This window comes from Megalops cyprinoides, chromosome 14 (genome assembly GCF_013368585.1).
Source record: "Megalops cyprinoides isolate fMegCyp1 chromosome 14, fMegCyp1.pri, whole genome shotgun sequence".
Lineage (NCBI taxonomy): Eukaryota > Metazoa > Chordata > Actinopteri > Elopiformes > Megalopidae > Megalops > Megalops cyprinoides.
Genome location: NC_050596.1, coordinates 11,850,599 through 11,868,237, shown reverse-complemented (window position 1 = coordinate 11,868,237; position 17,639 = coordinate 11,850,599). Strand labels below are relative to the sequence as shown.

The following is a 17,639-nucleotide window of genomic DNA, read 5'->3' as shown; positions in this document are numbered from 1 at the left end:
TAATTTCCCTTACCATCACATCAGTGGTCGATTTGAATTAAAATCGAAAATTCAAGAATATTCAAAATATTCACGTTGACTGCATAGCTTTAAATTGATCATTTATGCTTGTGATGTAATTGTTTCCATGCTTTTGTTTTTACGTATCATTTAGAATAAACACTCACAATCAGAACCAGCGGTGGAAGCAATATTCATGATTTATCCTTGTAAAGATATAATGATTAACCTGTTGGTAGGTGAATTGCTTTCACTTTCAGGTAAGAATAAGTACGATGTGAAGGAGAACAATGGAAAACAAACGCTACATGATTTTGACATTCTCCATTTTCATGGACTTCACACTTGGTAAGTGATGATAATGACTCACCATAGATATATTTAGAAGTGTATTTAGAACTGAACATTCTTTCTATTACTCTCTATTACACATAGCAGCAGTGACCAACAGAATGTGATTACATATAGCGTTGCAGTCTATGAGTGTGTATCCCCGAACCTGTTTTAAATGGGATTTGTCTAGCTAATATCTATCTATTTAAATCAGTAATCCACTAGCTCAGGTTTCTGTACCATTCCTGTTTTATTTGTAACCGAATTTGTTTGAGTGCCTACATTTCTGCAGGATTGGGCATTTCAGATGCGATGGCAAACATGGCGAACGTGTTACGGAAGTACAGTCTGTATGGGATAATTATTATTCAAGAGAAAACTAGCAGAGATTAAACTGTGACAGAATTAAGCAACATAAAGGAAGCATACGATACCAATCTAAAACGTTTAGTTTTTGTTGTTGGATGAAGGTTTTGCTACCCTGGAGGAAATGGAGGGAGAATCCCGATAACTTTCTGATTTGATGCCGAGAGGGAAATGTTGTAGTTTAGAAAACCATGCATTCCAAACATCATCTTTACTGTATGGGTCTGTTTAGGTAGAGATGCATTGGATTGAGTAGTTGTGTTAAAATGGGTTGGATTAGGTTAAACCGATGTGGGTTTGGCTGGCGAAATTTGGCGAATTTAGCTTGAAGATGTCAAACATGCTGTAAGCACAGCATGGTCAATTAATCTTTGAGGGTGCTAATTACTGTTTGGTAGGTAAGAACCAGGGTTTTGAATTTTGAAGAGAGTGGGACATGACAGTATGTATGGTTTTGGTTTGGCTGTGTTCAAATATGCATTTAGCACTGTCAGGCTGGCTGCTTTTCTGAGTTTTTATAATAACATAAACTCTGTTTGTAGAGTAAATAATCCCAAGTATTTTTCTTGTTCTAATTCCTGAATCATTCTGTTACAGGTGAAGTTGCGCCTGGTATCTATGGCCAGGTTAATGGAAACATCACCCTAAAACCAAATGCCAAGAGCCGCTTTGATGAAATTATTTGGACACACAACAACAATCTAGTGGTTGAATTTGAGAAGAATAAAATAACTGAGTATGGCCAGTTCAAAGAACGGATAATCCTGAATCATATAACTGGACACCTCACAATCACAAACCTAATCACAAGAGACAGTGGAGAGTACAGGGCAGACTTGATGTCAGCTGGAGTTTTTGAGCCCTTTATTCAGACAGTTGAAATTTTGGGTAAGTACATTTGACTCTACTGTATGTTAAGGATTGAGTTATGAGGAGCTTTTGGCACAGAAGGGAAATAACACATAATGACATTGCATGCATGTTGTGCAATGTCATTAAGATATTTGTTTTGGTCTGGGACCTTACTGTAGAGTACATAAAGGGGGTCAATTGAGGATCAATGTTCTTTTTATAATTTTTGCTATTGCAATAGTCATTGTCAATAAACTTAATATTGACTGTCAGTTAATATGGGACATGAATGTTACATCATGGCTCTTCTAAAAATGTTGCAATTAATGAGACTGGTTATATTACTAGCCTTATATAGCCACTATATTGTAAATATGTTCGTATTGTATCTACAGGATCCCCTTGAAAATAAGATGTCACATCTCACGGGGTTTATAATACTACTATGACTACTACTACTAATTGATAATAATAATAATAACAACAACAACAATAATAATAATAATACATTTGATACTGTATAAAAATAAAGAAAATGCGATAATGGAACTTATTTTATTGAATGAGAATTATTAGGAACATGGACATCTATGTTAGATCCAATTCTTGCTCATGACAAACCTGTCCATATATAACCCCGTCATATAACATACTTACTGAGGCGGATCTTAGTGTGTAAGTGGATCTCACATCCCTCTGTACTGAAGGTCCTATATGGGCAGCAGTGTGCAGCAACAGTTAGGGCACTGTGTTTGTTATTAGAAAGACGCAGGCTTTATTGCCAAGTGGGACACTGCATTTGCACCTTTGGACAAAGAACTTCAGTAGAAGGGCTGAAATATCCAGCATTAGAGATGCATATTACAGTATGCAAAAAAAAAGTACATCACAAAATTCACCTTGGACAAGAGAATGTTCCATAAACTAGAATGTATCAAAGTGGTCTCAGTGATAATCGGCCTTTGTGTCTCATGCAGATACCCTAACAAAACCAAAAGTGACCTGCCATGTGAATGGTACCATGGTGACACTGCTGTGTGCAGGAGACCTCAGCCCCGTTACTCAGTACAGTTGGGAGGGGCCCGAAGCACAGAACCAGTCAGGGCCTGAGCTGCAGCTCCAGAGAAAGGAGAGCTCTGATTCGGTCTACACCTGTGTGCTGAGCAACCCAGTGAGCCAGAGCAGCGAGAAGTTTAATATTCAGAGCTGCTTCCCTGCAGGAGGTAATGTCCACACACCTGAGACAGGGATCACTGTTATAGTCATTAGATTAGCAGATGCCTTTATTCACAGTGACTGATACCTATACTTATAATATATATAACACTGTATGTTCACAGATGAATCCATCTTTTAATTTTTTATAACCCTTTGTCAATATAACCAAGAATCCTGTTTATTATCTCATTCAGAGAAGTCAATCATAGCATTTTCTCTTCAGGTATATAGTTTTAAAATAATTGATGTAACACATAATACCATATCAAGCTGTAGAAACATCTTTAGTAGCCAATCAGTGTTGGTGGAGTGAATTTGTGAAGCAAAACTTCAGTGAGATTATCAGCTAAACAAAGAGTAGTTAACACTGCACTGAAAATATATGCACAGTAACTCAGCTCCAAGCAGTGAAAAATACTCCCCTTTGTAGAGGAAAGGCCAAACTTCAGTTAATATCAAATTTTGATTGCTTTGATGCTTGTCATATATCATATCATATAACAGTTTGGATCAGTAGTCTAAACTACCACTTTGCTAATATTATTACCTTGTTTAGGTTGACTGCTCCCAGGTGGTTTAATGAAAGCTGAGTGGAAATAAGGGTAGATCACATTTAACTGGGAGAGCTTCAGCTATCTAAATTCTAATCTCTCAGAGTGTTGAACATATATTTGTTGCTGTTGCTGTTGTCTTTAAACTGTTTAAATGTTTTAACCAGTGACAAAAGTGTTAATAATGTGGAATGTTTTCCCTTGATGATATTAAATTTGTTTATTTTCTCCTACCTTTGAAAAATTGCAAACAGTAATTAAAAATGCCACCATGCTTATTTTACAGGGTTGTTGATCTGTTTCTAATTTCTTTTACAATGTACTCAGTAGGATATTAGACTGTACAATAGCACTGTCTACACTGTTTCTATTCGATTGTCTTGCGTACTTGACTGAGAAATAATGTTAAGGTAATTTGGAGAAATGCCATACAGCAGATGACATGCTCTTAAAGTGGGCTGCTATGCTGTGTAGCACACTATGTTATTACTTAAATCACTGAATGTAACTATGAAGTGCATGAATGGTCAGGGTTAAAATATTCTTTGCTTCCATGTAGTGGTGGCCTTGAATATTTAATCCCTGTTAAAGTCACAACCCACTTAATATCACATTTTTTATTATGCACAGCACAGGGGATATTAATCTGATTACACTGAATTATTCAAGTGTCGACCTGACAATTTACAGAAGTGACAACTTGAAGATCCTATGAAGGGCAAAGTAGCAGGGAAAAGGTCTGTCGATAGTCTCATCAGCATGGTGGGATATAGTTTACTGTTTTAATGCTTTTTTACATGTTTTGTTTTTCTCCTCAGATGAAGAAGATGACTCAGTCCCTGTCGTTGCAATCGTTGTTTGTCTCCTCCTCCTCCTCCTCCTCCTCATTTTGGGGCTGCTTTTTATGTACCGGAAGAAATACTGGTCAGTGGGAAGAGGTCAGTGTCTTTGTAAAGTATATAATAGTAAAATTGTGTGTCATACTTTACTGTGAAGATCCTACTCTTCTGGTGCAGAAACTCCAGGTTTACCTTTACTACTGCCATGAAGATCATGTTCAGGATAGTCTATTCTTATTTGCTAAGCTTCACAACTATTTTCAGCGTGTTGTTAGAGTTATGGAGACGTACTGTATGTCACTGTGTTTTGATATTTGGCAGCATTTCCCCCTACATGGATAGAACACACACAGAAAGATAATGACCAGAATGAGCACTTACTGACTCTGTCATAAATACAGCAATTATTGCAGCAAGCCTTGTGCTTGGCTTGCATACTGTAAAAGATCAGCAGAGTTTACTTTGTCAGTTTAGCTAGTTTATAATACAAGGTTGTAGAGATGGATACAGCTGAATGATGTTCCTGATGTGAATAGTGAAGAATGTTATGTTATGTTACAGGGAAAAGAGGAAAAGAGGAAAACCCTGAAGCACCACCTGAAGATGGTAAGCTATTGATGGTATTTATTGATGATATGGTAGAATATGTGGCCTCAAGGCTTTTTTTCAGCCTGGAAGTGGAGGAAAGAGTTGGGGACCCGGGACTGCAGTCAGAGGACAATCCCCCCAGTCCTTTACTGGCATATTCAATGCTGTGGGCAGTGGGACACTGAAGTAATTAAACTACAAGCACCAAACTGGTGCATGCTGGAACAGTAACTAAAATATTATCATTCCCGTTATACTAATCATAGAGTATCATGATGACCATCATCACTGTAATAACAATCATTAGATATTATTAGACAGATATTCATCATTATTCCACAAATTTCATTTCATACATCGTTATCTGTGCTCCAAGTTTAAAGGTTGTGTGTTTGACATTATTATTATAGAGGCTTCTGTATTAAATATGGACCATAGAGTCAACAATTCATTCAATAAATCGAAAACATCGAAACAAATCAAATGAACATTCTAAATTATGGCAGATATAACTGAAAAAGCAGGCTAACAGACTAAGAAAGACGAATCAAAGTGGAAACGATCAGCAAACTAACTAAAGTAACTAAAGTAAAGACATGCACTAACTGAACTCCATGCAGCTGCACATAGTAAGGTCTCCTATAAACAGATGAAAGACTTATAGAAACAGTTTACAACAACGGCCATTGTAGGTGTACCTATGAGAAAACATGTACATGTTACACTCATATTACCACTATGCTGCATACAATGATGTTAATTAACTCTCTTTAGATGTAAAAGTTACACAAATAATCTAATGCCTAAATAGCAAAAATGTTTGTTGTTGTTGTTTGACCCAGTGCTGCTCGATCTGTTTTTTTTTTTTTTTCTTTAAGCCTTAGGTTGGCTCCTACTAACCAATAACTACAATGCCTCAGTCTAAACCCATGGTTTCATGAGTTTTACTTGCAAACAAAGATTCCTGTTTTACATTTTTACTTTCATTTTTCATGGTCAAACACTGTATCCCTTCGTACTAATAACAACAAACATCTAACGTGATGTATACAGAATACATATATGAAGTAAACTAATTGAACTAATAACAAAAGGGGGTTTCACTATGCGATACAAAACTTATTTCAAAATGTCAATCATGACATAGAAACAGGGAAATACACAATAGCATTCAAATGAAAATAACTAATCTCTTGCATAATGACATTTACAGTTGTTACAAAGTGTCAGGGCTCAGGCAGGGACTCAGGCGCAGACAGAAACAGGGTACACAAAGTGCGTAGTTTTATTAAGCCAAATCGGGAATCCAAAAACCTGGTCAAAACAGGCAATGTCAGAAAACCAGGAAAAGCACAGCAAACAATACCATAAAACAGATCCAAAAATGTGGTCAAGAAAACAGCTCAACAAAAGATAAGCAATACAGGCAGGCAGGCAGGCAGAACAGGAAAAACAGCTTGTAGCGACACAGACAAACTGAGACGAAGTAGCGTCGAGACATGAAACAAACGGGGAATGTATAGGGCAAGGCTGATGACGAGATGGGATTCAGGTGTGCAGGTAGGCAGGTGGAGCCAATCAGGCGACCAGGTGGGCGGAGACAGGGCGGAGAGCAGGGCAGGGCTGGAACACAGGGAAAAACAAATAATAACAACAAATGTATATGGACAGGGAAAACAAAAACAAAAACCCGGCTAAGAAGCCACAGTCCTGACACAAAGTCTTTAAGATGATGTGTGTCAATCATTTTACTTAACTCTTTGAGAACTACTCTATCTGGAATTGTCAATGCATGCTTGGCAACACAAATTAATTAACATGTATTCCCCTGAAACAGAGTCAGCACAACTAATCAGTCAAAAACATGAGAACCAGCAGAGTCCTGTGCAAGGTAAGGCATTGTTGCTATTGTCCTGAACACAGATCTACAAAGATCTTTCAAACACTATCCATTTTAATACATACCATGTAGATTTTAGTTATACATCTCTCGAGCAACAGACTTTCCATGCTCTATCCCGATACCTACCTACTGTCAAACGTGAGCTCTTGAATCTATCCATGAATCCATTCACATTTATATTATACGGAAAAAATACAGGATGATTTTGTTTTGTCTTTCATCAGGAAATGTCAGGGACAAAGTTACTATGTTTAATGACATGTCCAAAGGGTTGTTAAGCCCAAATAAACCCTCTCATGAGAATGAGCGGACACCACTGAAAGCACGGGACAGCATGACTAAGGAGACAGTGGGACTCTCTCAGGAAGAGAGTCAGGCAGGGGAGTGGAGAGGAGCAGGTATCATTCTCAATGTTCCGACCATCAGGCCAATGACGGCTGAAGCTCAGTTCAAAACCTGAGTAACAATCCAGTGCAGCTACATACAGTAATATACATTTTTTTTGATGTTCAATATATTTTTACTCATGATTAAAATACTGTATGTTTCAAAATATGTTTCTTACATATTTCAAATGTATTTTAATCATATAAAGCCTCTGATAAGTTGCCTGACATCATATTCAATCATAAATTATTTATTTATTTATCTATCTATCTAATTATTATACAAGTCACTCATCCAGAACAAAGCTGTTGACACTCGGTGTGGAGGACAAGGAGGAGAGCCCTCTATGCAAATCATCCAAATACCCTTCTGGTACTTCATGTCAAATTTAACCTGATGTTACATTTTACTTTATTACAGGATCACTTATCCAGGATGAAGGTTTTCAGGAAATACATCTACAAAAGGAGAGGGAGAGGTCGCCACTGAAATCTCCTAAACACAGTGCTCCCAGCACTCTCCAGGGCAGTGTTTCTGCTACTCCACATGCTACTCCACCTGAGACAGGGAAGGGAGGTGTCAGTGATGATCAGAGCTCCCAGCACAGTGAGGTAAAAGCAGGAGAGAGAGGAGACAAAGAGGACCCAGCACAGCACGCCCCCGCAGACACGGAAGAGAATGAGACAGGAAGACACCCCATCAGCGGGACGATGGGAGAGACCACAGGGCAGTTGGTGGATTTAATGAGTCCCCCACCAAAACCCCCAAGAGCCCATTCTGACTCTGAGCCCTCAGACCAAAGTGCAGAAAAGCCCTTTTCCCAGAATCCTCAGGACAGACAGAGTCAGGAAAGCTCACCTGGTCCTTTATCACATGACCCAGAGCATCATTCTCAGGGTGTTGCATCAAGCGCCCGTCCCCGTGTGGCAGATGACAATGAAAAGAGCCTAAATAGAGATGGGAATGAAAAATATTCACACAGCTTCACATCAACTCCAATACGAAATACATTGGGCCAGGAGGGAGGAGCAGCAGGTAACATTTTCACGTTTCAGATGAAATCAACACCTTGGTGGCTACCACATAGCTTTCACATAAACCTCAGCAGTAATTTGTGTGCTTCCTTCTGAAATAATACAGGACATTTTACAACAATCATTCTATTTCACACAAATATTTACTTTGCAATGCAAAGTTATTGAATATGTATACCTTACATTTACATTTATCCATTTGGCAGACGCTTTTATCCAAAGCGACTTACATAGGTTACAGTTCTTTACAATGTTATCTACAGCGAGATATTTACTGAGGCAATTGTGGGCTAAGTACCTTGCCCAAGGGTACAGCAGCAGTGTCCCAGCAGGGATCGAACCAGCAACCTTTCAACCTTTCAGAGTCCTGCTCCTTAACCACTATGCTACACTGCCGCTTTGCCTCTTTGATGTGCAAGACATTATTACTCCTGAATAAAGGATAGTTAATAAATGTTTCAACCATGTAAATTATGTATTAATCATATAAAGCCTCTCTGATCATTTGCTCACATTATGATTTTCACATTTTATTGTTTTCTTTTCTCACACTGTTAAACACAGGAGCAGGAGATGGAGAACATGAGAAATCAGAAAGCTTCATCACTGTTCCATCCAGCCCGTTAAATACTGATGACAGCGCAGAGACAAAGGAAGAGTCTACAGGCCACCAATCCAATCAACAGGAGAATCTGCAGGCAAATAGAAATGACCAGCTCCCACAGAACGGCTCTCCATCTTGTGATTCTTCCTCAGAAGATTCAAAGGAGTCCACCAAGTTACCGAATGGGGAAAGAAATAAAGAATCGGAATCGGATAAACCGGGAGAACAGAGCAGGAATCAGACACTGAGCACCACTAAAGAGACTGAGAGCCAGAGAAACACTACAGCAGAAACGCCTGACACAAAGGGAGACACTGGAGAAGATAATGAGAATAAATCTCCTGAAGAGGGAGATGATCCAGAGAGAACGCCAGCACCAGGAAGCAAGACAACAGAAAACAACTCTGTGGGAGAGGAAGAAGAAAACCAAAACGAAGCTCAACCTCTACAGAGCCCATCTGCAGATGGTAGGCTGTTGGTAATGATAATAATAATCCCATTGAGCTGGACAGATGCTGCTGGATGTTCAAACGTGTAATAATTCAGTTTAAAGAAAAGGAAAAGTCATCTGCCCTAATTGTACAATCTTATGAATTTTGAATATAGAGGACCACTTGAATAGCTCATTTGAGATAAGATAATCATAGTTTTGAAGATTTTCAACAAGAGGCAGAGAACCCTTGTGGTGGCCTAGATCAGTTTTTAGGCTTGTCAGGTGTGTTTAGGAGGCCATTAGGCTGTTTTATGTTTTGTGCTCTATTTGGCCATCATGCAACCAAGCCAATTTGGGCAGTTTTTACACACTTCCCCATATCAAAAATATGGATATTCATCTAAATCTTCACTTTCTAACTGTTCACTGTCTGTGGCAGTTGAATGGAACTATGAACTATGTGACTATGTAAGTCTGAGCTGTCAAAAGCAAGCTCTGTCAACAGCAAGCTCTTGAATTCACCCATGAATCCCCTCACATTAATACTATACCACAAAAACACAGTATGATTTTGTTTTGTCTTTCCTCAGGTTATGTCAGGAACAAAGTTACTATGTTTAATGACATGTTCAAAGAGTCCCAAATAATCCCAAATAAACCCTCTCACGAAGTTGGAAGGTCACCATTGAAAGCACAGGACAGCATGACTGTTGAGAGTGAGGAAGTCTCTCAGAAAGAGAGACAGGCAGGTGAGTGTAGAGGAGAAGCAGGTAACATTCTCAATGCTCAGCTTGATTCAACACCTGTGTGAGAATCCAGTTCAATATATCTGAACATCCCTTGTCGTCACCTCACATCTGTGGGTGAGGTGACAACAAGGGATGTGCACCATAATTGTTGTTGACCGTTCAGCCGTCCAGTTAACTGTGGTTATGAGCAAGCATGTTTTCCCCTACCTATACCTGCTGTTAATGCACATTATTAAGTGCAGTGCTCCAATCAGTTCACATTTCTGCAAACAATTGAAAAAATCAGTGCTATCACAACCACCTTCACAGCAACATCTTCATAGCTAGCTAATCATCTGATTAGGATCATCTATTTCATTCCAATTCTAATAAAGTTCTATGGTCTGTTGATCTAAACTGTCAATTTAAACTACTGCCACAGACAAATGAATTATGGTTAAAGAAAACCAAATTATGGTTTCATGCCCACTCCTGCTTTGCCAGCTCAAGCATAAAAACCCTCTCTTCAAAATCATATCTTATCATATTTTATATTTTATTACAGGGCCACTCACCCAGGATGGAGGTATTTCTTCACCTGGAACTGATGCTGGGCAGGATGGTGTCAGTGCACCCCAGCACAACGAGGCAGGAGGAGATCGCCAGATGGACCCAACACCAGATACAAACAAACAACACACAGGAGGAAAGATGGCCACACAACAGGAAACCCCTGCAGGGAATGCAGATGCAGCATATGAACACCCTAAAGAGAACATGACCACACCACCTGAAGTCCCAAAAGAGAAAGCATCACAGGGAGACACTACAGGGAACAGAGACGCATCACAGGGAGACACTACAAGGAACAGAGACACATCACAGGGAGACACTAAAGGGAACAGAGACGCATCACAGGGAGACACTACAGGGAACAGAGACGCATCACAGGGAGACACTACAAGGAACAGAGACACATCACAGGGAGACACTAAAGGGAACAGAGACGCATCACAGGGAGACACAGACGCATCACAGGGAGACACTACAGGGAACAGAGACTCATCACAGTGAGACACTAATGGGAACAGAGACACATCACAGGGAGACACTAATGGGAACAGAGACGCATCATAGGGAGACACTACAGGGAACAGAGACGCATCACAGGGAGACACTAATGGGAACAGAGACGCATCACAGGAAGACGCTAATGGGAACAGAGACGCATCACAGGGAGACACTAATGGGAACAGAGACGCATCACAGGGAGACACTACAGGGAACAGAGACACATCACAGGGAGACACTACAGGGAACAGAGACGCATCACAGGGAGACACTAATGGGAACAGAGACGCATCACAGGGAGACACTACAGGGAACAGAGACGCATAACAGGGAGACACTAATGGGAACAGAGACGCATCACAGGGAGACACTACAGGGAACAGAGACACATCACAGGGAGACACTACAGGGAACAGAGACGCATCACAGGGAGACACTAAAGGGAACAGAGACGCATCACAGGGAGACACTAAAGGGTACAGGCCCACGTCACATGAAGACCCTAAAAAGAACAAGCCCGTATCACAGGAAGAACCTAAAAAGTGTTCCCTTCAGTGAGACCTTGGAGGGCAGGGACAGTGATGAGCAGGGAGCACTGCAGAATGAGAGAGGAGGAGGAAAAAAGAAGACCAACATGCCAAACACAGACCACCAGTGCAGTGACACAGTAGGGTGGCATAGAAAACATCCTCACTCCCCCACACAGCCCATCTCCTCTTCACCATTCCCCAGATTGATTGCCCAGGATTGCCCACCATTCCCTTCCTGATTGCCCAGGAAGGGGAATCAGAAGCAGCAGGAGACAGAGACAAGAGGAAAGGTGTGGAACCATAAAGAAGAAACCACACACCAGACTCAGAGTCTGTGTACATATAAGCCTTTATAACAATCTCAGCCATATATTGTACTTGAGACCAGAATCTCATTACATTCACAATTACCCTGTGTGCTGTTTCATGGTTTTTTTACAAGCTTCATTTCACTTTCATTCCTGAACCGGCCCAAACAAAATGTGCATAATTTGTGTAATGTGATAATAGAGCAATATTTGGCGTCTCAGCTTATTGTACTTTTACCCGCTGTGTTTGTACCCACTATTCTCAGCTACACTAATTGATGCCTTGACTGATACCATTAATGAGTGAGTCTATTGTGAAGAGATGTAATGTGTTAAGATATCCAAACATAGATTCAGTGCCTGAGGAAGGACAGGATTGATTTTCATTATTTTAATGTGTGTGTGTGTGTTTTCAAGCAACTGTCATATGATGACTTGTATGTCTGTTTGTGTGTTTGTTCATGAAAAGATGGACTATGGAACTTTGATACATAAATGTATATCTAATTATGTGGCCTTTATTGCTTTAAATCAACAGAAGGTGTGATCAAAGTTCAAGAGTTGCAGCAAATTATATTGGAGAATATGGCAATAAAAACATGGCTGCACCTTTACAAGGTGTGCCAGAAATATCCCCTGGCATTCATTTATTCATAAGCCTGGTGAGTGAGGTTAAAATAAAAAAGTGCATCATCTAGCGTTCATACAAAGGAAGTGTCACATTTCCAGAAACGTTTAACTGTTTAACTTTTTTAGTTGTCATGTGAAGCAGATTATTGTTCCTTCACTGAAGTTTAAGAATGGTTTATGTCCTACATTAAAACACATCACCTGAAAGGAACATTATTTCTGTTCAGATAAATACAGGTCCACTAATTGTCAAGCATCTCAGTTTTACTAAGAATCCTGATGAAAGCAATTACAGAACTACATCAGAACCACATTATGGTTAATATTGCCGATTCTCGATTCCCATTTGGTTAATGAGTTAGAAAACCCAGCATACGCCAATGCAAATCTGCAGCTTGCAGATATTTTGCTGAACTGGGAAGCTGTCACTACATGGCTGACCGTTTCATAGCTGGCATTTTTTTCAGTGGAGAATGTGAGTTCTCCTTTTCCAACTGCCCAATTACCCTCTCCACAACACTGTATGTGATCTTATGCTCTGTAGATAAAATGCGTGCATAGCACCTCAATGCAGCCATCTATGAGCAATTCCTATGGGTTAGAACAGCTTGTGAGGACTCTTAAATACCTGGCAAAATAGTAGTACATTTAAGTCTAAAGAATCTTGAGAAATAGCTTTCACTCTTAGGCATGAGAGTAAGACAGCTTTTCAAGGGCTTAGGACCCCTTTTCTACTATAAGAAGCTTGATGAATATGGGCCTAGATGATGAACGCAAACGTTAACCCTAAACAGAAAGGTCTTGCTCATTTAATACACACCCTTAGACATAAGGTCCAGTTCTAGCTATAACCATATAGTGTTCTTTGACTTGACCCACTGGAAGAATCTTTTAAGGTTCTAGGTAGAACTTTACCCCTCTAAAAAGAACCCTTTGGAAACCTTTTTCCTAAGTGTAGCCTTGATGGAGAAGGATCAGAAGAGTGTTTGGAGATGGGTTTAGTACATACCATGAACACACGGTATACAACACACACACACACACACACTTTTGCAGACAATAACAATTAGATTTCCTCCCCAGCAATGCACTGATAAAAGGTGCATCATGAGGTAGTTTTGTTCTAGACTAACAGGCCCAGTTACATTTGCGAACTAGGTGTTGTTTCAGAGTTCAAAGAAGCAGAAAAATGGCATGCTTTATGGTGTAAGTCATTGTTAATGTAACAACTAGTTACCTTGCAAATGGATAGCTATCAACTATTTATATGGAATTTCTATCATTACATCACTTCAAAATCCCCATTTAATTAACAGAGATTTATGTTGTTTGGGCCCACTTAAACTCACCACACAATGATTTGTTAACTACCTACCTACCTAGTAGACTGTATTTGTGAACCATATTTTTAGAACACTGTTAACATAATAGCTACAGAAAATTCATAATCATTTTCTCAATTATTATCAGATTATGTATAATTTGGAAGTGTAAAGCCTTGTTCAAATCTAGTAAAAGGTACACCCTGCCCTATATCTAGAGGGGATAGACTAAATAATGGATAGGCTAAACAGACAAGGATTCATATTTTGAAGTAACTAAATTGTAATTTGAAAATGAGTCTACACGCCATTCCATAGTAATTCCAATACTAATAACCGATATGTTTGAGATATCAAAATCCTTTTAATATGTGATTTTCAAAAGAAACATGAGATATCTAACAGGAGAGGTCAAATAGTTGGCGCCCAGACTGCAGATGCCTCAAAACTTTCCACAGACCTGAATTGATACCTTTGTGAACCAGTCTCAAGAAAAACTATACTGAGTTTCACAAAGCTGACATTTGTGGTACAGCTGCCATTCCTAAACCACTTTTAAACAAGGCCAGGGTACAACAGTACATAACCTGGTGTAATGAACATAAAACCTGGAACTCTGAGCAGTAGAAGAAAATAATATGGTAGGGAGGGGTTGTCTATTGTTCTTTTTCATACAACATCTGGGTGGGTTTATGTTTGGAGAAAGCCAAAGTAAGCCTCATCTCACATTACCCTTTGGATCTGTTATAGTATGGGCAGACATCTTGTGGAAGCCACTGGGTCTGACTATTACAAGAGGGTATTTTTGATGAACAGGTGCACCCTATGGTGCAAACACTGTTTCCTCTAGATGTTACCATATTCCACCACAATAATATACAATATACTGTCAAGAATTCAGATGCAACAAAGTGTGCATAACATGTAAATGGTTGTTAGCTGAGCAAGAATGTTGGATATTTACTGTGCTCATAACATTGAGCTCAGATTTGTGTACAGCAAACTTATGTGTGCCATTTGCCACACTGGGGTCTTAATATATGCATGAGTGCATGCTCAAGCTATTTGAAAAGAAATGAGCTATTGGTATCTGATAACCAACTGCCATTGTTAAGTCTGACTTTATCAATTTGTACCACCCAGATGGAGGCCTTGATCAAAGTTAATTTAAATTAATTTTATTTGCAAAATAATTTTACATTTTCTACGAATGGCTTTAAGATCATTGTTACATTGAAGTAGGCTATATAACAGTAAACAATGTTGACTATCATGATGATCCAATAGATGTATTAGGCAAAATAGAGAGCAAAAGACCTGCATTGACATACATTCTCACAATTTTGACAATACAAGCCAATCAGATAAGAATCAACTATCAGAATCAAACAGACAGACAAAACATGCACTGTGATGTAGGTCAGACCAAAATCAAATGCCAAATGTGGTCAGACCAAAATCAAATGCCAAATGTTGAATAAATGTTGAATCTTTTTGTGTCACTGTCACTTCATGTAACTCCCAGTGCGAGTCTGTTGTGACACCTGAACTTAATTCTGCTTGGGAAAAGAGATATAGGTAACATGTTACAGGGTACAACTTCCAACAGAGTGAGAAGAGTAACAAGGTAAAATGGCGTATTTGATAATAATCAGCTGAAGTGGTTGTTGTGCTGCTGATATTTGACATTAATGACAACGTTGTGAAATAGTAGGTAATGTGAGAGTGTGTGAAAGTGCATGTGTGTCTTGCATACGTGCATTGTGTGTGGGACGTATTAAGGTTCTGATACATTTTGGTAGATATGATGTTGACCTGTTTTCAGTCAAGTCAGTCAGGCCTGGCCACAGTATTTCTCAATCTGTTTCTTCTGTCTATCCCTGCTCTAACTGCCTGACTAACTAACTCGTCAGTGGCACTTTTGATTAACTGAGCACACCTGATTTAATCAAACAGCAAGGATAGATAGAAGATATGCAGGACAGTGGGCCTCCAGGAGAAACACTGATAGGGTATAGAGGAGAACCATGTGAAGAGAGAGTCACGTCTTCTCCATTCTCAACCAATGGACCATTTTTTTTTTTACAGCAATGGCAGATCGTGAAGCCTCTCAATAGTTCCCGGAAGTTAGCAGCAAATACTAGCAGCGCAGTAGAGTTGCAGCAGAATAGACCGTTTGTGATGCACTTTTAAAGGGTAAGACGTTTAAAGAATCAGATTGTATATTATCAGCACATCTGAATCTAGTTAACATGTGCATTAAAGCACAATAGTGCATTATCCCCCACTAAATTAGTAGATTTAGGGACCATTAACAGATAACAGATTAGGCTAGGATACTGGATAAAGTTAGCAACACATAACATTAACCACGAACCGCCTATTAATTGTAAACTCCGTTCTCTTAATGCCATTTCATCCAACATTGTGGAATTAGAAAAAATATATGATTTTTTGCGGGGTGGAGGGAGTTAAGTATTAGTTAAATATAACCTCTGGGCGTGTTATTGTAGAGTGGTTGGTGGAGGTGGTGAAATGAGGATATCCATTTTGGAGTATGAGCTAACATTACACAATAATAACGAAGAGAGCTATTTTTGTGATATATCGCTATTCATAAGGATGGACTCAATGGAGCCTGAAAGCTCCCTGCAATGAGAAAGCACCCTCACCCTGCACCCTGCACTCCCTGGGTTTTGCAAGCCTTTCCCTGTTCCTTATTTTTAATAAACCAAACATTAAGCTTCCCAGTGGTGTAGTCTTTGTGGAAAAAGTGCAAATGCAGTGTTTGAATATGATTACCTCACATATTTTTTTGGTTGTTGTAATCTTTAGCTATAGTAAAATTGCTCCTGCTGACTTGAGCTAACCATTTTTCTCTTCTCTGTGTCAGTGGGGAAACCTTACATTCGTACTCCTTTCTTCGAGCGGCTGGAGCATCCCCATGCAGCACAGCAAACCATGGTGGAAACTATATGCAAGGACAACACAGAGGAAAGGGCACAGACAAACTGCTTGACATGCTATTCAGGTTTCTGAGTTTATTAGAGATTTATTTAATGAATTCATGACAATAGCCACCTGTCGGTCTCCTTCTGTCCTATCTGAAAGTCATAAAGATTACATTAGTCATTAAGATTACTTAGGCCCTCAATTACCATGGGATTACTGAAACCACCATGAATTAAAGAAATGTTAGAAAATTAATCTGACCTGAATTTTGAAACATTCCTTCCTTTCCCCTCCCTAAATATATCAATAAACATTAGGATATGATTGCTCTTGACTACCATACAAGTTTAAGAAAATAATAATAAAAGCAATAAACAACAGCAACACGCTCCTTAACCAAGGTAACATTAGCCTAAAATAAGACAAGGCAGGTAATGCTAGCTGTTCACACTAATCCTCAAATAGTACCGAATTTTACTTTAAAAAAACATACTGATGTAATTACGTACACATGTCGGTGTGCTATATAAATATTGTAAATCAATGCATTTATTGACTACTAATTACCAAAAATCGCAGTTCCGTCTCTCTGTACTGACGCGTTCAAATCACTCGTCAAGAGCTTCCTGGAACTATCAGACGTCTACGTGAATCACGTGACGATCAAGCGATTTGAACCTCCGTTGACGCGGCTCTCTCTCTACATGGCTCTGCAGTAGTCGCTGTTAAGCGAATGACCACAGGTGGGCGCAAAAAGACAAGCTTTATCGGCAGTTGGAATAACGTCAAACGTGTAATAATAACAATATTAATAACAGTAAAATAATACGAAGTACAGAAACAACAACAATAACAATAACAACAATAACAGCAAAAATAATTATAGCGAAAGCCACGTTAATTTTATTTTACAAACAGGAAGTTTTATTTTAGTTTCACTTTCACTTATGTAGACTACTTCCTTGGGTGGGAACACAGTTTATAGCTTTG

At 39.2% G+C, this 17,639-nt stretch overlaps 1 protein-coding gene and 1 long non-coding RNA gene across 5 annotated transcripts; one reads left to right on the top strand and one right to left on the bottom strand.

The window, feature by feature from the left end:
* Positions 1 to 274: 274 nt before the first annotated feature.
* LOC118788993 (uncharacterized protein DDB_G0290685-like) lies at positions 275 to 12,460 on the top strand. Of its 4 annotated transcripts, none has more exons than XM_036545251.1 (12): positions 275 to 348; positions 1,297 to 1,587; positions 2,529 to 2,774; positions 4,139 to 4,258; positions 4,721 to 4,765; positions 6,585 to 6,638; positions 6,875 to 7,048; positions 7,458 to 8,072; positions 8,636 to 9,142; positions 9,699 to 9,857; positions 10,402 to 10,846; positions 11,132 to 12,460. In XM_036545251.1, the coding sequence occupies exons 1-12, from the start codon at positions 291 to 293 to the stop codon at positions 11,232 to 11,234; spliced, it is 2,817 nt and encodes a 938-aa protein (XP_036401144.1). In that variant the 5' UTR covers positions 275 to 290; the 3' UTR covers positions 11,235 to 12,460. The 4 variants fall into 4 exon arrangements, with proteins under 4 accessions (XP_036401144.1, XP_036401143.1, XP_036401145.1 ...); XM_036545250.1 differs by having other exon boundaries at positions 10,402 to 10,853; positions 10,974 to 12,460; XM_036545252.1 differs by lacking the exon at positions 6,875 to 7,048 and having other exon boundaries at positions 10,402 to 10,853; positions 10,974 to 12,460.
* Positions 10,497 to 17,276, bottom strand: LOC118788994. Its single transcript, XR_005005445.1, has 3 exons — positions 17,217 to 17,276; positions 16,500 to 16,668; positions 10,497 to 10,569 (listed from the first exon to the last, which is right to left on the bottom strand). It is a non-coding gene; the product is annotated as an uncharacterized LOC118788994 (long non-coding RNA).
* Between the last annotated feature and the right edge of the window lie 363 nt (positions 17,277 to 17,639).